At 34.2% G+C, this 22,342-nt stretch overlaps 3 protein-coding genes across 4 annotated transcripts; 1 reads left to right on the top strand and 2 right to left on the bottom strand.

Moving 5' to 3' along the window:
* Positions 1-489: 489 nt before the first annotated feature.
* LOC131843166 (uncharacterized) lies at positions 490-2,586 on the bottom strand. The gene is made up of 3 exons (XM_059191782.1): positions 2,529-2,586; positions 2,261-2,433; positions 490-1,318 (listed from the first exon to the last, which is right to left on the bottom strand). Exons 2-3 carry the CDS (start codon positions 2,423-2,425, stop codon positions 920-922), a joined length of 564 nt encoding a protein of 187 aa, XP_059047765.1. The 5' UTR covers positions 2,426-2,433; positions 2,529-2,586; the 3' UTR covers positions 490-919.
* A 513-nt stretch (positions 2,587-3,099) lies between these two features.
* LOC131843604 (FERM domain-containing protein 8) lies at positions 3,100-10,519 on the top strand. Of its 2 annotated transcripts, none has more exons than XM_059192288.1 (11): positions 3,100-3,309; positions 3,768-3,985; positions 4,927-5,052; positions 6,039-6,152; positions 6,712-6,877; positions 7,167-7,328; positions 7,914-8,099; positions 8,792-8,921; positions 9,114-9,254; positions 9,811-9,928; positions 10,323-10,519. In XM_059192288.1, the coding sequence occupies exons 1-11, from the start codon at positions 3,179-3,181 to the stop codon at positions 10,505-10,507; spliced, it is 1,677 nt and encodes a 558-aa protein (XP_059048271.1). In that variant the 5' UTR covers positions 3,100-3,178; the 3' UTR covers positions 10,508-10,519. The 2 variants fall into 2 exon arrangements, with proteins under 2 accessions (XP_059048271.1, XP_059048263.1); XM_059192280.1 differs by having other exon boundaries at positions 5,913-6,152.
* An 840-nt stretch (positions 10,520-11,359) lies between these two features.
* Positions 11,360-20,034, bottom strand: LOC131843646 (dynein regulatory complex subunit 7-like). The gene is given in 13 exon segments (XM_059192326.1): positions 11,360-11,763; positions 12,479-12,570; positions 13,370-13,579; positions 14,174-14,395; positions 15,053-15,329; positions 16,010-16,157; positions 16,735-16,844; positions 17,309-17,456; positions 17,907-18,117; positions 18,449-18,583; positions 18,585-18,635; positions 19,120-19,281; positions 19,846-20,034. Coding segments are annotated over 13 exon segments (2,106 nt in total). The 5' UTR covers positions 20,029-20,034; the 3' UTR covers positions 11,360-11,606.
* Positions 20,035-22,342: the final 2,308 nt, after the last annotated feature.

Genomic DNA, 22,342 nt, shown 5'->3' with positions numbered 1-22,342 from the left:
AATTGTAGACAAGTATACATTATTGTGACATCTCGTCTATCACCTACTTAGAGGCTATGTCACTAGCAGTTATTTATATCCTAATACATAAATATTAATAAATAATAAATGTATTATATTTTAATATTTATAATAAATTTATTATTTAAGCAATAAATATTCTTTTAAAAACATTATTAGGTAGGTATATATTAAGTTTCGTATAAATTTTATGCAAAAGGTACTTATCAGCTAAAGTTATAAAACCAGCGTTTCCATAGCATATTGTCTTGAGACAATACATTTAAGACCAGAACATGAGTTTTGGTCTCAAATACAAACTGCGAGTATTCTTTTATCACGCAAAAAATTTACATGACTGATGATATGATTACATACTCAAATTATGTTTTCTACAAATAAAATTTCATTCATATGAGTAGAAATAGAAAACTTTGTATATGGAATGTATTACAGAAATATTTTAGATGAAATTTGATTAACTGTGTGTTTTAATAATTACGAGTATGGCTATGCCATCCGATCGTTCGCGTCATACGCTACTTTAACTACTAGAAAAGTTCTTATAGCACTGAAAAGCAGAGAAACTCAACGTTTTGTAATGTATTCCTGCGAACCTGTATCAATAGTTTAATATATGAAATGTACTTCCAAACCTCACATAATTATTAAGTACACATATTCGTCAAGTTTAAGAATAATAAATAAATTAAATTTTAACATTCTACGTAGTCTGCAATATGCATAGCATGAAAGTCAGTCGTTTCGTCTTTGTATAAAATATCCATCTTGTTAAAGAAAATACTACACATAAAAAGTACAGAGATGATTTTTAACATATTGTGTTGCATAAATATCTCAGAAAATCATTGCTAAAATACCCTTGCTCTTACTAAGAACAACATACATAGTTAACAATTTATCGGAATATATTCATTCCATACTTTAATTCTTTCTCAAATTGTTCTGCATTTAATGCACCATCTATACTAACACAGTTTTCATTAAATACACTGTATGCTGACATTTCTCCTTTTTGTTTTGGCCTTGTGCGTGTATTAAAATATATACCAATTAACACAGATGTGGCAAAGAATACTGCACCAAATTGTATTTGTAGGAAAAAAATATATAGTGTCAACCAGGTCAAACTGTAAAGGGACCATTTGATGATGAAATATCGCCAAGACTCTTGGTTTTCCTCCTCAGATGACTCTAGCTCATTAACTTCCGTAGATGAAGTAGCCTCTTCGTTACTACTGGAATCGTCAGGTTGGATGAGTGGCAATACTGGTTTTGGCAGTTCTTCATGTTCCATCTGAAAAATAATAAAAGACATATAAATAATAATAATGATGTACATTTATTCAGCAAATATTGATATCCTCCTTTCCTTTTTTGTTCTCTTGTATTATAAATAGCATATATTAAATTAAATTGGTAGCATACCTGCAGCATACACACACATACATATACATAGTCACACCAACATAATTGATACATTTGATTGTTACTTCATAATATAAAAGATATATTTATAGTGGACACAGCAGACATTGTCCTGGCTGGAAAAACAGTGCTAACCAAGTTGAAACTATTTATGAACCCAATAAAGAATTATATATATACAATATTTCATCCAAATCGGTCCATCTGTATATGAGGAGTTGACAAACACAAGAATGGAAGAATTATATATAAGATATGACACTTAGACATTTTACTCTGTAGCAAGTCATTACAGTCATTATATGTTTTTTACCAATACATGAATAGTTAATTTTATTTAGTATTATAGTTATATTAGTATGTAGTATCCATAACATAATATCAATAAATAATAATAACAAGATTAATCAAAGTTGTAATGAGGCAGACTTTGTACTTAATTCTTCTTTATTAAACCTATAATGGTACATATTCCACACAGCAACAAAGCGGCTTGTTTTGTAACATATTTTGTTTGTAGCGTCAGATAATACAATAAAATTATGGGATGCATGCCATCAATATCCTATAGGAAAGGTACACATGGGCATCACATGATGCTGTAATGTCATTAGTGTTGTCAATGTATATAGTATATAGGCATGAATATTTATAAGATGAGGCCACTTATCATCATATAGGCCATCAGTTTGTTTGCCATTTCATTATATAAAATAAAAACAAATATAAGTTATTACAATAGTTTTCTGCAATTATGGGTCATAGTTGTTGTATATAAATATAACTAGATTAGAGTAATATTGTAACTCACTAAAAGAACTTCATCCTCATTCTTTTCTCTATCCATATCTCCGAATATTTTGGGCACTAAAAAATTTATTAGCTTCTCCTTAGATCTTTCGAATTTGTCCTTAGCGTTATCTATTAATTCTTTGCGGCGTCGGAGAGCACGGTATTCTTTCAATTTTGCCTCCATCCGTAAATCTACAAAGTAAAGGTATCAAATATAGGAATCTCAACACCCCGTATTACAAAATAATGAAAAACCTGAAAATTTAAATTTAAATTGCAATTCTTACCTGCAATTACTTGTACTAATCTACAAGTTTTTATTTTTGATTTCAGATTTTCAATAAAGAAAAAAATATAATGAATGTCCAAGTTTAGTATCTATATCTAAAGAAATATAATCATATGCCCGGTGTTTTTAACAGTTACAGCGTGAATTTTCTTACATTACAAAACTAATTAGTGTGATTTTCATAATAATAATAATATAAATAAAACAGTGTTACACAAAGGGAATGTAAATTTAATTTAGTACGTGTATAAAATAGAATTGTTTTGTGAATTTATTGAAGTGTTGATTGTTGACATTGGCAAATTAACGGTAACCACAGATATCAAAGGCTTACATTGCAATGTTAAACAGCTGTTATTTATATGTAGCTGTTAAATCATTAATATTTTGATTTGAATTGCAAATTGCAAGGTAGAATTATTAATTATCAAGAAACACATCTTACAGTCAGTAATATTTTTAGATAACATTTTATTATAAAATCTATTAATTTTCATATGATTGAAATAGGTTGGCAAGGCAACCTGTATGACATCATGGCAACCCATATTAAGGCGCGAAGTCCGATCGATAAAGTAGGCGAAAATATTTTTCTTGTAGCATGTGTAACCCAAAAAATCATTTGTAACTTATGAATTTATACAATAAATGGACCACCAAACAGACATGGGTGCTTATGGTGAAAATCCGAATGTTCAGAACAATGGAAATTATATAACAATTATCCCTGTCGATTATTCAAGGCGTGGATATCCGATTCAAGCAGAATATCAATACAAGTAGGTATTGTAAACAAATAAAAAAGACTATTACCATTGCCTATGCGTATACAATAGAAAATTTATAGAAGTTTTATTAAATACTAACTTCATATTTATCAGCAATTTAATATATAAATATTACCTACAAATAATTTCGCATATACGAAGCAATACGAATTACGGGATAAAGTCCGTATTCAATTTTTCTTTAAAATGTCTTTCCTGAATTTTGTCATTAGTGAAAAGCCCTATCAATACTGAAAATAATCTAAATTTTACGAAAAATATTATGATACAAAAAAAGAATAAATAATATTTTTTCTCTTGTGACACAAGAGAAAAAAAATTCGTAACCGACTGATAGGTTTTAATAAATAACCAATCTAAGTATCTGTGTCAAATACTTTTTTACGTAGATAGAGAAAATATACCACCTATTTACGGTTCAACCTCTTTATTGCAATTTTTTTTTTCAGCGAATTCAGGTCACGTGAAGAATATTACAGTGTACAAAGTCAAAAGTTACAAGCTGAAGTGAACGCACATTTATATTCGGTGTCACAGAGATTGCCGCATTTGTCGTATAGTCCTTTAGGGCGCCACAGCGACTGGGACAAACATGACCCCCATAAACCCCTTCAGACAGACTCCAAAGAGAGTAACAGCTCAGACTCTTTGGAAAAGAGTGTTATGGGTAATGTATTCCGTTCCTAGTAATTTATATACTTAGGTACCTACTTACATTTTTTTTTATATTTACACGTAAATTTGTATTGATAAATTATAAATACAGTTTATAAGTTCGCACCGTACTTTGTACTAGAACTTGTGATTAATACCTAACTGGGCAAAACTAAAAAAAATCAATTTTTTTGTGGCATCTAAGAAATTGATGATGATGATGAGGTTCAAAGGAGAAAATAAGTATTCACATTAGTAGTATCAAAATAAGCATCCAAATGGCCGAGGAGACGTGCGCGTGTACCGATTCATTTTCACAATTGAGTAAGGCGAAAGAGATCGACCTAATAACGAGATGGGGCCTTCTCTACAGCATCTATAGGATCGGCCAACGCTGCCGGAGTCGCGGTAGTTATGCTAACGCGACTTCGCGACTCCGGCAATGACTCTCATACATGTAGGTACCTAACTAAAAACCACGGTGTACCGTGTGGTTTTTTAATGAGTAACAATCCCACACACACCCTTATCACTTCTTCAATGTGGAGACGATTTTTCTATATGATAAAAAAGCCTTCAGCTGTATCTCGGATTGTGTATTTGAATACATCAAATATAATATTTGAATATACAATTTAGGACAACAAGGAGAAATGTTAGTTTTGTGAGCTAATTACTGCATCGTTAGCAATGTACCAAGCCAGGTTGACTTCCACGCGGTTTCCCTGGAAACCATCATGATACATTCCTGGCGAATTTGTCACGATGGGCTAACTGACCTGACCTCATGCTCATCTTATCATCCTCCACTGGTGCAAGCATACTGTTTGCGCAGGCTAATGGACCATAGCCATCCATTAAAAATAACTCGGACAACAGTCGTGAAGGTATTCGAAACTAAATAAAACAGTTAAAAAATAATTCCCATTTTTTAATGATATCAAAATATTTTAGGATCCAACTTGAGCAGTTGTTCCAACCAAACTGGATCAAGCAGTATAGCGGCTGGATCGTTCAGTACCACGGAACCTATTACCAGCGGTGGTAGCTCCTCTAGCGCCATATCACCACCTTTACCAGGTAAATGTTTTTCTATCTTGTTATCTATACTCAAATAACCGTTTTTTACTACAAGCATATGCATATAAATACGATACATACACCAAAATAACATCTTTTACAATTTTTGTCTGTCTGTCTGTTTGTTCAGGCTAATCTCTGAAATGGCCGCACCGATTTTGACGGGACTTTTTTTGGCAGGTAGCTGATGTAATAAAGAATAACTTAGGGTACTTTTATTTTAGAAAAATAAAGTTAAATTTCACGCGGACGAAGTCGCGGGAACAGCTACTATATAATTACGCTAGACCTCTTTTGGGGTAAGTTTACCACAGGTCGATTATAAAAAGTTATCTGCGTGGAATCCTTAATCTTTCCTATTTCAGCTGCCAAGTAGCTTCTTTGGAAGCTGTGTTTCGGTTTTAGTGTCAGATTAGGAAGGGAAAGATAACAGGCAAGACATCTGAGTCCTCTAGAATAGTAACGCATGATATCACTCGCCATATTGTTATACCACGTTTTTTTTCTTTGCATATTATATGCTTGTACATTTAATGAGAAATGTTATTTCCATTTTTTTATCACTTGCTTATTATCTATATTTGTTTGGACCTAGATGGCGCTGTGCATATTTATGTAATCTCATGAAACATTCTTACTTCTGTACTTTTATAAATTTTGTATTTTTTTCTAACAACTTCAACTTTTGTAAATTTTGCTATTTATTAGTTTGTAAAATTTTACATTTGTTTAATATAACAACATGCAAGTTTATTTCTTGTTCTTCTTGTGCTGAGTCTTCCTGAAAAGAGGTAGAGTAAAAAGACTATTTAAAAGTGCTTTTAAAATAAAGATTATTTCTATTATATTTCTATGATCAGGCTCATCAGGTAGTACAGCTTCTTCATCGACCGTCTCTTCAAATCCCATTACCTACGTGTACCTCATGTCTCGCACTGCTGTCATGATGGAAATGAGCTCAGAGGAGATGCCGTTGTGTGTCACAGCGGCGCGGTTCCTCAATGGAGTATTAGCTACCGAGGAGTTGGGTCTGACGCAGCCTAGCTCTAGAAGTTTAGCGGCTAATGTTTTCGCATTGTGGATGTGCAGTCCTTTGTTAGGTGAGTAGTTTTAATAATAAAAATATACGCACTACTGTGTACATATAAACCCAGTACCGCTGAGGCCATCTATGCTCTGTAAGCCAACCAAAAATATTATAATTAATGCGGTTACTACTCCGTCAGCATTATATGTATATATCTTCTTTTATATTTCCACTAATATTTAATTTTGTATAAGTTTATGCTATCAGTTCTCTTGTTCAGTGAATTATTTGTAATTCTTAATAAGAATAAACATCTAAAACCTAATAAAATACATTAATTAATATATAAATATATTCACGTGGAAGCGTCACCTTCTTGTGCTGTTAGTAGATGATGGTTGGACACCGGTGGAAAATGGTTAGTAAATAAATTCAGCTCAGTTAGACCATCCTGATAAATATGATTATATATATATCAGTCTTGGTGATTTCTATGTATATTATATACATAGAAGATTATATGTACTTTAGTACCCAGAATGCAGGCTATGTTTATCCTAGAACTAGATGTCGCCGCGTGAATTATCCTGTATTATTTTTAATAATAATATTTAAGATAAAAAATTTCTTAGAAATTCAATTGAAGCCACACCACTGCCCGTGGCAGCTATGGGCAAATTGGCAGAAGCTACTTCAGAGGTACGGGCACGGATCAGAATCGAGACGGGCAAAGGACCAACCAGTGTTGAGGTTACAGCGAAATGTGTTTTTCCCTAAGCATTTGGAAGAAGGGATCAAGTAAGTGAAGAAATAATTTAAATTTATAACTTTTGTTATACGCTTAATGTGTAAATAAAGCATCTACTACTTATAAACCGTGAAGGTAGCCAGTTTGAATCTGGGTACACCAAAAAACTTAGGTCAATTTATAATTTTGGCTGATTGTACAGTGTTTGTATTCTGAAATTACTGGTGTTGCTAACATCTAGCACTCAGAAAATATACTGTACAGTCGCATTGACGATATCTTTTTTTTCAAATTTGGTTAAAAATGAAGGTATTGATTTATATGTATATTTTCTTCAAGGGATTCCAAAATCCAGGAGTTATTGTACGAAGAAGCGAGATATAATGTTGTGATGGGCAGGTACCCGTTGGAAAGCGTTCAAGCGGTCATGCTGGGCGGACTGCAAGCTAGAATTCAATTAGGCCCATACGATCCCCATAGACATACGGCGAAATTCTTTAGGTAAAACATTTTATATATTTTTACAACGGCCTCCAGCGGTTAAGCAAGCACACCGCTTTACTTCCGATGGTTAGGGGTTCGATTCATCGCACAGTACAAACAATTGATTTCTTGAGGATGATTGTTTGTATGACATGGGTGTTTTCTGTGTATATTATATATGTATATACAAAAAAATATATTCAGAAGTTTTCTTTAATCAAAGAAACTTAAACAAGGTAACTAATATTGTTTTATTCTACCACTCATTTGGAACACAGAAGACGGTGCGAATTTCATCACAAGAAGAAAGATCGAGAAACTTGCGTGTTGCTCTTTTAAATGAAGTCTAGTACCCATAACACAAGCTCTGCTTACCTTGGGACTAGATGGCGATGTGTGTATTGTTCTGATATATTATTACTGTTATTATGTAAAAGGAATGGGAAGCAAGCTGATAGCCTACGTGATGGTAGATGGTACCAGTTACCTCCCTCTCTACATGAACACGTTACGCTCAAGTAACACCCGTGGCTCGTGCATCTTCCCATTCCGTTGGCCTAAAGGTCCAAAGGTTTTGACGGCTAGTGTTTTTGATTATCTCAGGGAACACCAAGATAAATATTTACCGAAGCACGCTCGTTCCGGTCGGTGGGCTCAGCTACTACCTGCGGGCCGGAAGGGCAGCCCCGAAGCGAAACTTCTAGAACAAGCACAAAGACCACCGGCAGCGCCGCCCAGAAAACTACGGCATAAATATCTTGCGCATATTCGTACACATTCCGCTTACGGGTGAGTTCACTATTTATAATATACTAATAGCCTGTTCTAGCTTTGTCCGGGTGTTCATAATTTCGTGAGTTATCTCATATATTAGTATACTAGCAGTGCTGTGACTTTGTCCGCATGTTATAGTGACCTTGACCAAATAAAGAAAAAATATTCAATAATTTAACCCAAAAAAGGCAAAAAGAAAAGTTTCGTCGTTCTACATCGCTTCAAAAATGTCGATCTTTCATCTCCTCTTTCAACCCTTTACGACCCTTTTGTTTAAAAAACTTAACTTTTTTTCGCATTAAAAAGTAACGTACCCCTTTCTCAGGGTCTAGACTATCTGTGCACCTAACATTTAAATCTGTTTAGTAGTTTTCGTGTGAAAGCGGGACAGACAGACAAAGTTACTTACGCATTTACAATATTAGTAAGGATTTAGTGGTCTCCTCTGGAAAACGCCATGGGTTGTAATGGTGTGTCTTGTTTCCAAGAGTCTACTGAATAAATACCATTTCTTTTCATTAAAAAATAAACCTTACCTACTATTGCTGACAGCTCCGCAGAGAGCACTGGACTGTATTATGTTAGGGTGTTCTTTCAAAGAAATGGTTTGTTTCTTGAAGCTTCTGTAATATCTGCATAATTTTAATTTGCAGCCGTGACTGTTCTTACATTTAAATTCATCACTGTAGCTCATACCGCTCTTCTAGGGCGGCATTCTTCCAAGGTCAGATCGAGCAACCAGTCCGCAGTCTAACGAGTCTGCTCGCCCACGAGGATATACCAGTCCTTGTGGCCATCAATTCCACCGGCGTATATGTCATCGACGATACTGAAAGTGTGAGTTGCCAAATATTTACACCTACAATGGACCAAGATCCAAGACCTACCAAAAGTCCCCTATTTTTTGATGAACGAAGCATTTATGTTTTAAAATAATTATTATATCCCAGGACAATTAATTATTATAGTATATGAAGGTTGTTTTAATGTGTATTATTGAAATAAACATATTTTCGGCCTTTCTTTCAGACTGTACTCCTGGGTTTGCTGTATGAAGAGTTATCTTGGGACTTCGGGTTACCGTCAGATGACCATGAGGACTGCCTGCCCTGTCTTTTTCTTCAGTTCATGGTCGTGGAAAATGGCCTACGTGTCTCTAAGATATTGCAGGTTAGAATGGATACCTTATAAGATTGTTGTAGAGTACTTATCTATCTTCCTAGTTTTTTTTATTGGACATTTTGGGCTAAGACCTATAAAACTGCGACCTGCATAGATTTGTTGTGCTCGCTCTTTTTCAAAGTTTGCTACCGAAACCAATCAGGGACAAGAATTGAAGGATATTCTTAAGAGCGATGATTTTTATCTCCTCAGGATACTTCCTGAGGATATTTCAACCTTTTTTTTTTCAATTTTCATCTCTATCCCGTCAACTTAAATCAAAATTTCTTTCTGAATATTATTATTCACGTATTTGCGGACTCATTTATATATATTGCGCCAAAACTGGTCACACCATAGTTTCATTTATAATTTTATTGGACTATGTATGTGTTTACAAAAAATATTTAAATATACTGTATTATTAGAAGTTGTCTAGTACCCATATCACAAGCTCTGCTTAGTTTGGGGTTAGATGGCGCTGTGTGAATTGTCCTGGAGTATTATTAGTATTATATAAGCAAAACACGTTACATCCTTCTAACAAATCAATATATATATATAGGTATTCTCCAAGCAAGCCACAATGATGGATACTCTAATAGAGCACTTCGCAGGGGAGTACAGGAAACGGCTTGGCCAAGAAACGCCGAGTGACCACGCTAACTATGACTACCATTCTGGTAAGCAGACTATATTATTATTTATGTTTCATGTAACTGGAAAGGCCGATCGGACTTGGTGATCTAGCGGTTTAGCATACTGTCTTACTTTCGTTGATCGCAAGTTCGATTCCTCGCACGGTACAAGAATTTGTATATTAATGAGTTGGTTGTTATTATTGATTTGGGTGTTGCCTGTCTATATTATATAAGTAATATTTTTTTTTAAATTTTTAAACTCTGCTTAGTAACGCAAACTCTGTTTAATTTTGGGATAAATGAATGGATAAATACAAATGTTGCCAGGAATCGAAGCGACCATAATCACAATAAAAACTGCGACTCCGCAACTACTATGGTTTTGTTTGATTGAGGCCGATTGAAAATAGAAAAGTAAGAAGAAATCTGTCAACAGATTCCGGGAGTATATCGCTACCGCCATTGTCCAGGCCGGACTCTCCTCAACGCCGACTAGCCAACAAACTGTCGAGGTTAGCGCTGGCAACCCACGACGGTCGAGGCAACCTACTTGGTGGCGCTGGTGACTGGAACACTGACTTGAACCATCCTCAACCCTCATGGATACTCCCCAAACACTAGGTGCATTTAAAATTTGCCATCTCTTGATATAAAAAATATAGTTCACGACTTATACCATGGGTTGGCCTGAAACAATCAACTGTCGACGTATTCCCCAATCGGGACGTTAGTCGCATTCGGGCAACCTGACGAGTGACCGACTGTATATAGTAAGCCTTACTGATGTGTTTGTGAATTTGTATATTCCTTATTTATTTTTAATTTAATTATTTCTTAATTATTCCTTTCTCCAATGCCGACTAACCAGCAAACTGTCGAGGTTAGCGCTGGCAACCCACGACGGGTGGGGCAATCTGCTCGGTCGCGCTAGTGATTGCAACACCGATTTGAATCTTCCTCAACCCTCATTGATACTACCCAAACACTAGGAGCAGTTAAAAAATTTGCAATCTCTTGATACAAAAATATAGCTTCAGGACTTACACCAGGTGGAGTGGTCTGAAGCAATATCCAGTGTCGACGTTGACGGAACGTTCGTCGCATTTTAACGAGTGACCTACTGTATATAGTCAGCCTTACAGATGTGTTTGCGAATTGAATTATTCGAAACGTGTATTCATTATTTATCTGTAAATTAATTATAATGTTGTAGTTGTAAAAGATATTTTTATTAACAACAAGTAGGTCTTATCTCCTAATTCAGTGATTATTTTTATTTTAAAACTTAGTTACCTATGTAAAACATGTAAAATCTACACTGCGGTTATATTAGACATCTGTGAAAAGATAATTGTGTATAGTGTAATTAAAATATACTCGTATACAAAACATAAATTTATTTTATATTTCAATCAAAATATAATAAAAATATATTATTACAGAAAATTATTTTATTTTCCACAATCCATACATTTTTCAGGGTTTTTCCTCATCCCGTTTCTCCTCTTGCTTTGAAGATAGATTATCAGCTAATACCTATAATAAATACAAATAAAACAATTGAAAATAGTAAATAACTGTATCAAATTAAACTTTAGCAAGAATATAGCATAACTTGTCAGAATAGTTTATTTTGTTATATTTTTGTCTAAGCAATTGCCAGTGAATGAGGATTAGTGTTATTTCTTGCTTCTTAAAGCCGACTGGAGACATTACGGTCCTATTTCACGCCATAGTAGTGCCTCATGCGGTTGTATTCCTTGAGGAGAGGATGCTTGTCCAGATAGTCACGGAGCATCTTGAACCGCGGCTCCGAGAGGTCCCTGTGCCTTGTCAGCCTTACTTCTAATGCGTGCACCTTGAACGCCAATTCAGCACTGCCACAAAAATGTTTATGTATTTAATTTTCTTAAGAGAAGTAGCTATCTGTTAGTCGGGGCTGTATTAATGACGGTTTGTTGTGTATATTAGAAAGTGTATATTATAATGAAAGTGAATTACAGACTTAAACAATATTATAACACGATTAAGAATTAGGAGCACATGAAAATGAGTATGTCTGTTGAAGAATTCTTTTTTGTGATTTTTATTTTCCCGCGCAATAACGTAATGCACCACAGACAAGAATTGGCATTTGGCCTCAATACTTGCACAAATATGAAGAAACGTAAAAATATACTAGGCTGTAAGGTCTAAGGATCTTTGCCTGTTCCATCATTGAAAAGGAGATGGATCAATACAGTAAAAAAATAAGTAATGCGCCACAGTGCAGGTCATAGCTTTATAGCGTATATATAAGTATTAACAGTAGCACTATGTGGTAGCGATAATGAATGACAAAATTGGATGAACATGAGTGGTAAAAAAATACATGTACATGATTACCAATGATTTTATACATTATCTGTGACGGTCACAGATATCATACAGAAATATTGTTGCAAATACAATCATGTTATGCAGTTATACTATAATATTTATGCAATTGCGAGCAACAACTTGATAAAGTTTTATCGTAGTGGAATGAATTATATAAATAAATAACAAATTTATAGGTGAAATGCATATAAATAGTTGAAATATTTCATTTACCTTGTAGCAAAGTAGGCACTCTCCTTTTCAGGTGTTAGGATGAACTGGTTTGCCAGATACCAAAGTCTCTTGCTTTTATATTCCTCATTTAGCTACAAATATATGAAATTGTAAAATAAAAGAAAATAAAGAATAAATTTTCAATAAGAAAAGACAATAATTATTGTACTAATAGGTATAATAGAAAATTGTTATTGATAAATTATATATTGTTGTTTACTTCTGTTTAAAACATATGAACTGATGTTCGTTTTTTTTAACGACTGGGTTTTTATATCATTGGTGTAATACCAACAAACATACAAGCAATCAGCCCTAACAGTATAAATAGTAAGACATCAAGATCTTAATGTTATAAACCCATAAATTCATCAGTCACGTCAATCAGTCGCGTTATACGTTTATCTAGGTCTTTTCCATCAGAGCTATGCTATGCTACTATTTCTGCTATGGATTTTTCATATGCACCAATCATATTCATTGGTCCATATAGGTTATTATCACAGGTAGAAACGGCTTTACTGAGCTATGCTTTTATAATGAGTGGTGTTACTAATTACAGAGCAGAATATCTACATTAGACGCGTATTTGTTACTAAAAGTAGATATACCATCTTCATAGAACATCTTACTTGCTACGCTACATAGCATCAGCGGAAACAGTAACATAGTTTCGTAGCTGATATTTAGTATATATCTGATACATTTGCAACATAAGGCGATTACGCGTAGAGCCTTAGAAGTTACATAGGTGTCATAAATTCTGAAGAGTAAGAAACCTTTAAGGTTATATAAAATATATCCTTACAGGATATATATTATATTATAAAGTAGAAAATATTTAAGACAATTCATTAGCTTTTTTCCGCCGGCTATTTTATTAAACCCTACCGTGTCGAATCTTTCCTGCACCAAATTCTGCCTGGCCAGTTGTTTAGCTCTGAAGTCGTTAATACATTGTTCTCTGACTAATGTGGCCTCCTTGATTGAAAGCGGTGAACCAGCCCCGTGACCGGAGCCAAACATACGAGCGAGGTACGGAGCCAGTGGGTCGATCTCAGCCTCCTTTTCTCTTTCTGTCACCTCGGCTCTTTTTGTCTCCTAAACAATTAAGAAAACAATAATTGTTGTAATCCATACTAATATTATAATGAGGAAAGATTTCATTGTTTGCATTGGACAGGCTCTAAACTACTGTACCGATTTGAAATATTCCTTAACCGTTGGTTCGATAGTATAGCATATTGTAAAAAAATACTAAAGAAGAAACCTTATATCGCGTATGCAGCAGAAATTGACAGTAGAGCAAAGCAATATACTAGAGTTTTATAAAGGACTTAATATAGGGTGATATTGTTGTTCAATAATACCCCTGCAAAGTTGGGGACATTGCACAACAGACCCCTAGTTCATTACGATATACCAATACTAATAAAATATAATTACATTTGTAATCGTAATACTGTAAAACAGTTGAGCTGTTGCTTCTCCCAGAAGCACAGTAGCATCCTGTCTTCACAGGTTTCACGGAGCGACCTCACCTTTCCGAGGATATGTGTGCGTTGTAGATGGCCACTGCTACGCGCTCAAGAATTACGTTAGCGACAGTTTCTTTGGCTTCAAAGTTGCCCCGACATAGAGGTCTGTCTGTAGCACCTATTGTGTTTATATAAGGTTAAAGTGATTATAACTTACTTGTTCTTTCCATCCTTTTTTTGCCGCTTCGTTCCTCTCAGTATCAAATAAGGCGACAAACAAAAGAGGCTCTGTCAACTCCTTGTACCGCTGTTTCAAGTATCCATTAATATCTGACTCCCGATCTCTTATGTGTTTGTTAGTCTTGTACTCCCATTCCATATTCTCACAAAGAGCGTAATAAATGTTCAGGGGTCGCGGCGGTTTAGCGCATGGGTCAGCCTGAAAATGAACCCATTTTTTTAATGCACATGGTAAATAGGCTTATGGCCCACATAATGGTAACGGTACTCGCCTATATACGTGAACAGCATTACGGACACAAGTCATGATATGAGACCGAGATACCACTTATGCCATTACTGAGAATTTAGATTTCATGCCTTTTATCCCGTAATTTCACTACTTAATCGTGTCCTATAACCGAAACACAGTTTACAAAGCAAGTTGCTTGGTGGTTGAAGAATGTTAAGGTACTCATATACCCTATTGACTTTTTTCAGTTTGTCTCTAGTCAGTTAATAATTAAACAAATTCTTTGAAAAAAGTAACACTTTCAAATTATACAGCTACTTATTAAACATTATCAAATAGTTATATTAGCAATATTTGGTAAATAGTTTTGAATTATATATTTATTTTAAAGATAATAATTTTATTAAATTATTTTTCAAACCTACGTCTGGTTTCAGGCAGACAGTGATCTAAGTTTTCATCCTTCCAAACAATTCTTGTGTAATCCACTTTCTTATAGTATAAATTTTCGCATAGTTATTACAGCAGTTCCTTAAGTCTATTTCTGTACTAACATCACTTTCTTATTGTATGTCTATTTCGTTATTCGACCTCTGTCGTACTTACGAATAAGAGATTACTTACAATGTAACCTGAAGTTTTTTCAGGATAATAAAGTATTTTGCCACCAGACTCCGCTAAATTAGGCTTTGTATAGCTTCTACTATCATTCGTGACAAAGTTATATGCATAATGGTAGTATAGTTCTATAGTGTTCTCTTGGATATGAAAGATTTTCTTAAAAACATCATCCTTAGCTGGTACAGAATGATTTCTTCCATATGTCTCTGTTATATCCTTTATTTGACGTTTAGGTTCCGTTTTGGTGCCTTCTGTATAGACAATCATTCTAGATTCTAACCTGGAATAATAGTGTGTTAGCAAACTAGTTTCGAATAGCAATATTGATAGAAATGTTATATTAACAGATCGGTATTATATTCCATATTTATTATAATTTAAATCGATTTTAATACATAAGATTAACTGTTTAAATAATATTATGACAATTGTAGTATATGCTGGGAAGAGAAGGAAGCATTATGTTGTCTCTAGTGCACAGTGCTGACGTCATGCTGCCATTAAACTCTGAACGCCGAAAACAGTGAGAAAGCAGTGGTATGTATCTAACAGCCAAACAATTAGGAAGACAAACAACAATATATTATATTACATTAGATTAGAGATTGTTGATCTTTTTTTTGAGACCGTTACAGAAGCTGTTTTGCGGCAAAGATATGTTTTGCCGCAAAGCAGCTTGCTTGCTTGCTGAGCTACCAAGGTACTTGACTGACGCCTAACTTCATTGGCGTGACAAACTTATCTTTATAAATGACTAGCTACTCGGCCCGGCTTCTCATGGGTGTACATGTATTATATGTATATAAACCATTCTCTTGAATTACTCTATATATTAAAAAACACTCTTCAAAATCCGTTGCGTAGTTTTAAAAATTTAAACATACATAGGGACGGACAGACAGAGACAGGGACTTTGTTTTATACTATGTAATGATATTGGCATAGAAAATATAACATTACCTATCCTCTCTATTGGTATAGTGTTCATCAAAGGTCAGTGGGGTGCATACAAGCTTGGTGAGATGGTCCAGACGTGCGTAGTAATTGAACTCCAAAGTTCGAACACCTTCCACTGACACAACCGGTGCTTCTATTGAATACACGTGTTCTATGGAGTGAAACAAAATAACAATCACAATGACGGCCTCTATATAGCAGTTTCATATAGCACGACACCCTTTTACTTCCTACGGCTACGACGCGGCTACAATTCCTCGCGCGGTACAAACATTTGCATTCATGAGTATGATTATTTGTGTCGATCAGACTATTTTCTGTGTCTGTTATGTAGGTATTTACAGAAAAAAAATATCTATGTGTATGTATCAGTTATCTAGTACCCATAACACAAGCTTTGTGGCGCTGTGTGAATTGTGTGAATTGTCCTGAGATTATTATAGATTATTGTTATTTTATTTGGTAGTGTTTGACATTTTTTTTTGTACCAGTTATTATCTAAGTATTTATACAGTTTTTTAATACTAAGCGTATTAGACACATAAATACAGCTCTGCATCGGTCTACCCGTTCACGGGTGAAGCCGTGACCAATGGAATCACATATTTTTATATATATAAAGTAGGAATAGCCTTCTGTTTTACTATTATAATAACGGACTAGATTAGTATTACCACGGAATTTACTTAGTCTGCTTGAAAAAAATGACAATCTTAGAGTAAACTTACTTATTATGTGGTCCTTCCTACCGATACCAAACTTCTCCAATATTTCTTTTTTGACATGGTCTATCTTGACCGTATCCATCTTGTCAACCCTATTTTTGTACCACTCGTATCTAAAAGAGATGATTTTTTAATTACCGAAAGTATAAAAAGTAATATGCAATATAACGTACCTATGTGTTAGGTATGACATAACTTTATTTGCTAAAATTGCTCCTCATGTTATGCTACAAAAAAACGGTGCTGAGCTACTTACATTCACCGATTTCCTGCAAAATTTTGGTGTCATTATTGCTTCTATCTTGATATTTGACTCATAACTAGACTAAAAACTTTGAAATACAGATAACGATGTACGATTATGTTCCATAAGTCATCACTGGAAATACCACCAACTTCTATGATTTACTTTTCGATAGAATATTAAGGTGGTTTCATCAACTGATCGTCTACCAATGTTGACATTATGTTAACTATACTTATGTGAATTAAAATTAAGTGGAATTGTAATTCAAAATTAAAGATATTTTAACTTTAAGATTAACTTGTGGCGTATCAATGACTATCATTGACTTACGTAAGTAGCGGGATAGTGAGGGCATAGTCATCAAAAATCTTGACTCTCTTCACGATACCATCTCTCTGAGAATATGGTGAGAACTTCTCCAGGATCACCTTCTTGTAATGAATCACTTTATGACTACCAGGATATCTTTGTTCGAATTCTGAAAACGCAAGTATCTAAACTGATAAAACTACAACTTAAGCTATTATTATTTTTTTCTCTACTATTTCTACTTTAAGGTTGTCTAGGATAATGTCTTGCTTAATCAATATGACAGCCTTTTTGTACTTTCATAGTCAGTAGTAAATTTTGTTTAATGTATTATATTTCTTATTTCTGGTATAAAATTAACTTATTATATTCTATTCTACAATAAATAATAAAATTATGCGTTCTCTTATCTATATAAAGAGAGCAGATTTTGTTGCGAGGAAAGTAAAAAGCCGGAACCACGGCACCAATTTGTTAAATATTAATATTAATTTATAAAAGTATATCATTGTTTTGAATATACCACAAAAGACATATACATAGACTCATTGCATTTTATGTAACAAAAGGCAGATGAAGTTGCAAGTAACAGCTAACATAACAAAAACAATGTAGTCACCATCAGCGCTAATATCTAGTTTCTCCACCCAGCTAGCTGGAACGTCCAAGTGCTTCTCAGTGTCAACTGCTGTTCTCTTGTCGGCAGTATCGACTCCTAACATTTGTCTTCTATGGAATGGTTCGCCAGCGAGGAGGTGTTCCCAGCATGATAAATTGGCCAAGTCATACTTTAGGCTATCCAGGCCTTCAGCACAACTTTGTAAGTTTACCTGAACATATTGGATTAATACGATTGTTTTTTTTTGTTAACTGTTTTTTAAAATGACCGGTCTTTTTCTAAAAATCAAATAGTCAAAATAAAATACATAATAACACATACAACGTTATCATGTATTTGTGGTAGCCTTTGTACCCACAAATTTAAACTACAAATTGTTTAGCATAAAACACCTGATATACATGTCGTTGGATAATATCTATATCATTATTGGGCAGGCACAATTCAGCTCTGGACTGATTTATGTCACTATTGTAACTAATTATATCTAGATCGTAATTGACATTTCGTAATAGAAATAAACACTTAACAATCAGACTTACATAATAATTCTCGTGATTATACACACTGTCCAGATGTTGGTACTGCTTCGCGTCTAATGGGTATCCATTACCTTCACTGGGCTCTATGAAGAATGGCTCTTCGATACCCATGTTGCCTGGTAATATTAATATCCAAAGCATGCGTCCGCCAGCCATCGATTTCATCGTGTGGTGGTTTTTCTAAATCCTAACATAAAGATATTCAAGATAGCATATGGAACAAACAAGCTTGCGGCTCAACTGATGGTAAGTGATTACCGCCGCCCATGAGTATGCCCATGCAACACCAGGAATTGCAAACGAGTTGCCAGCCTTTTAAATAGTAATAAGTTTTTTTCTGGAAGGTTTCAATATCGTATCGGTTTGGAAATACCATTGCTAGAAATGATTCTATAAATTTAAGGTAATCGTTATTCAAAGTAAAATATTCTTAAAGTATTCATGTACGATTCGAATTGGTAGAGTCGTAAGTATTTAGTTAATGCAAATTAGATTACGAGGAAACTAACTAGTTCAAATTTTATGTATGCCGAAAAATGTCCTATAAGTCCAATTCCTATAATCGCTTTGGTATGTATGCATACCAAAGCGATTATCTATTAATTGTACAAATTTGAAGTTCTTATGATGTATTTTCATTCAATTCGATAGACATTCAGAAACTAGAGTACCTCAATTTTCCTAAGCCTTTCGTTCACGATATTATCCAATTCACTTTGTTTTTTGTCTTTCTCCTTTTTGTCCATCTGCTGACAATACTTAGAGTTCAGATCTGGTAGAGGTACGAGTCGGTATCGAGGCTCCTCTTCTGGCGGTGGTATTTCCTCCACTATCTGGAACAAATTTTGTTTTTAATTAAACCATGTCTCTAAAAAGGATTATGGATACTTAGAGTCTAATCGCTTCAAAGTTATTCTTGGGAAGCTAGATACAAGTAAATTTTGCATCGTAATATAAATTGAAATTTGATTCAAACTTAATATCAGAGTATACTGATGAAATGAGTCAATTAATAGGTTGGCAATACTCTGGTCATAACTCACGCGTTACAGATGGACATTCAAACTGCAAAATGAACGGGACTAAAGGACAAAAGGGAAGGGAAGGAAGTTGGACTTCCAGTCCAATAAAACGATGGACTGATACATTAGATTATATAAGAAAGAAAAGATATAAGTCTATATTTTAACCAGTACTTAACCAGTCGATTAACAATGGGTAAAATTAGAGTATCATGAATTTAGTTACATACATCATCAAAGTGTTTAAAATTATTTTTATTTATTTCTATTGGCTAAAGGTACCAATTTCCATCATGAGAGTTGTCAGATTGTTTGTCATTCCTGTTAAAAAATACTATATTTCGGTTCATCTCGTTCCTCTTTGGATACGCTTACCTCCCTCTCGTCCGGTATATCAGGGCACATTGTCCTGTATCGTATAGCCATACAGACGTCTCTCTTGGCACAGCCGACTACTATGTACGCGTCATACCCCGCACCAATCAGCCAGGAAACCAGCACGTGAGCTATTTCGAATGGATTCCCGCTGCGTCGTATTATAGCCGTGTACGGGGACATAATGCGTTCTGGCTGTTAAAAGAGAAATATTTATTAAACTAGCTTTTAGCCCACGATTTTGTCCGCATGGAACTTTTCTTCTTAAAATAAATAAAATTTCTTAAATAACAGTAAATTAAAGCCGACTGAAAGTCCCGCAAAATGGGCCCCGCCGTTTCAGAGATTAACAAAAACAAATGGACAAACAGACACACAGATATAAGACGCGACATTCACTGGCAGATTGTATATATTGTTTTAAGGAGTAACTTAGGCCACTATTATTTTATACATTTAATCTATTTTAATAAAAATAGTTATTATCCACGCAGACGAATTCGCGGGTAATAAGCTAGTTACAAATATATTAAGTTACTGTTAAGCAATATAAGACTAAAATATTTAAAACAATAAAATATCTCTATGAGATTCTTGGTTTAATAACTTTTACATAATTCATATTAGACCGAAAATACCCTCTAGTATTATGGTGTAGTATTATGAATCGCTTTGCTTTTTATTCAACCATTTCAAAAGCACAGTACAAGAGTTGGAACTCGCTAGATAGTATACAGCACGCCATAGAAAAGTTTAGGAAAAATCTCACAGATGGCGCTACTGAAATACAAACATGGTTGTTTTACTTAACGTAATACAATCTCTGTAATGTTATTAAAAATATCTATATTTAAAAAAAAGACAATAATTTTAAATTGTTAGTAATTCAGTACTAATGTTTAATATTACGATTGAATAAAATCAACAAATAAACTCAAAGTAAATAAACCAATATATCTAATATAGCAATAAATATTATACATATAAATGTACAAATAAAAATAAAACAGAAAACTTTAAAGGACTGGCTATGTTGTGTTTTGAAAGCGTGACTCAAAAAGTTTCAGAGTTTGTTACTCAACAAAATCATAACCTGTATTGTTATGAAAGAGCGAGAGGGGTGTGGGGCAACGCACCCGCCACCCTTCAAATTGAATTCCAAGTTGAACGAAAACAAAGTCGGCCGCCGCAACTTTTGCGACTGAAACTTTCACTTTTCGCTGAAAACTTTCCAGCGCTTTCGCTATCAATTTCTATACTGATTTCTTTCTTACTACTTTTGATATTTGTGAATTTATATTACATGTTGCTTATACAACAACTCTGTGAATGAGAAAGCGTAGAGATTTAACCGAAATCTAAACAAATGTTGATATTTATCTATAAATATAATTTTTTTATAAAGTATTTTAAAAGCAACTTATTTTTTTGGTTCAACTTATATTTCGAATTGATAGAATAAAAAAATATTATAATTAAGTTTGTAAGAATAACCTGAAGTAAGCGTAAGTACACCAGCGATCTCACATATTTCAGCCGCTAAGGAGCTTGCTTTTTTTGATAGGGTAGGTAACAGTGTGGTGGTCGTCCTGACACGTTACATTGCTGGCCCCATTGCTAGCAATGTGCTATTCACTAATCCCCATAACTAATGATTAATTAAGTGATAATAATTAGTGATGATGTTAGTGGGATACTATTATACCAGTACTCACTTAGTACTTTGTCACAATGATATTGTAAACAGATCCGAAACTTTTCCCTATAAATTGTTAAAGTCATCATTATCATTTGAAACCATTCGTTATTTATTTAAGCCTAATATTATTTTGTCCTAAAGATACATTCGAATACAAAGGATAAATTTATATATCAGAAGTCACTACCTAGATCTGAAACAAAAATATATTAATATAAAATCTCAATGAAGAATCTGAAGTTACTGGTACAGTTACTTCCTATCCAATTAGGAAATATCAGTAATATTCTACAAATATCTACTCGTGCTGAGTAAATACCTACATAGCGACATTCGCAATTTCAAAGCTATATTTAGTTAGATAGCTATCTGACTACGGTAGAACTATTGCAAATTAGAACCGCCACGTTCCTCGCTTTGAGTAAAGCTTGACCAACCGTTATTTGGAGTTTGAATTCGAACAAGACGCCCGCACTAGAGATGTGCACCTGCATATCGTTATCGATGCCAAGACTCGAGCTATCGATTTGGGTCGGTGGCGCGGGCGAGGGTGGGCGAGCGTCGGCGACGCGTACAAACGCCACTCATGCGAACCGTGCTGTGCCTCTAATTGAATACGTTGCGACAAGTTAAGTCGATATCGACTATCGATGATTTTATTTTAACATTTCAGAACTAACTTTTACCCGCGTGTTGTTCATGTCAAACACTTGCAGCTCACTGAAGACTCTATATGAATTCCTAAAAAAATATTTAACAGTCTTTAATGCTTTCAATTCTGTCATTAACTGATGATAA

Source organism: Achroia grisella, unplaced genomic scaffold, assembly GCF_030625045.1.
Source record: "Achroia grisella isolate CSIRO2021 unplaced genomic scaffold, CSIRO_AGI_Agris_v1 utg1086, whole genome shotgun sequence".
Classification (NCBI taxonomy): Eukaryota; Metazoa; Arthropoda; class Insecta; order Lepidoptera; family Pyralidae; genus Achroia; species Achroia grisella.
This window is presented reverse-complemented; position numbering and strand designations above follow the sequence as displayed.

What these genes read in the sequence shown, in the direction of transcription:
- LOC131843604 (XM_059192280.1), top strand. Translation starts at nt 3,179, where the DNA reads ATGGACCACCAAACAGACATGGGTGCTTATGGTGAAAATCCGAATGTT. An exon ending in CAAGCAGAATATCAATACAA is followed by an intron (nt 3,310 to 3,767) that starts GTAGGTATTGTA and finishes TTTTTTTTTCAG; the next exon opens with CGAATTCAGGTCACGTGAAG. An exon ending in CGTACACATTCCGCTTACGG is followed by an intron (nt 8,100 to 8,791) that starts GTGAGTTCACTA and finishes CCGCTCTTCTAG; the next exon opens with GGCGGCATTCTTCCAAGGTC.
- LOC131843166 (XM_059191782.1), bottom strand. Translation starts at nt 2,425, where the DNA reads ATGGAGGCAAAATTGAAAGAATACCGTGCTCTCCGACGCCGCAAAGAA. An exon ending in ATGAGGATGAAGTTCTTTTA is followed by an intron (nt 1,319 to 2,260) that starts GTGAGTTACAAT and finishes ATTATTTTTCAG; the next exon opens with ATGGAACATGAAGAACTGCC.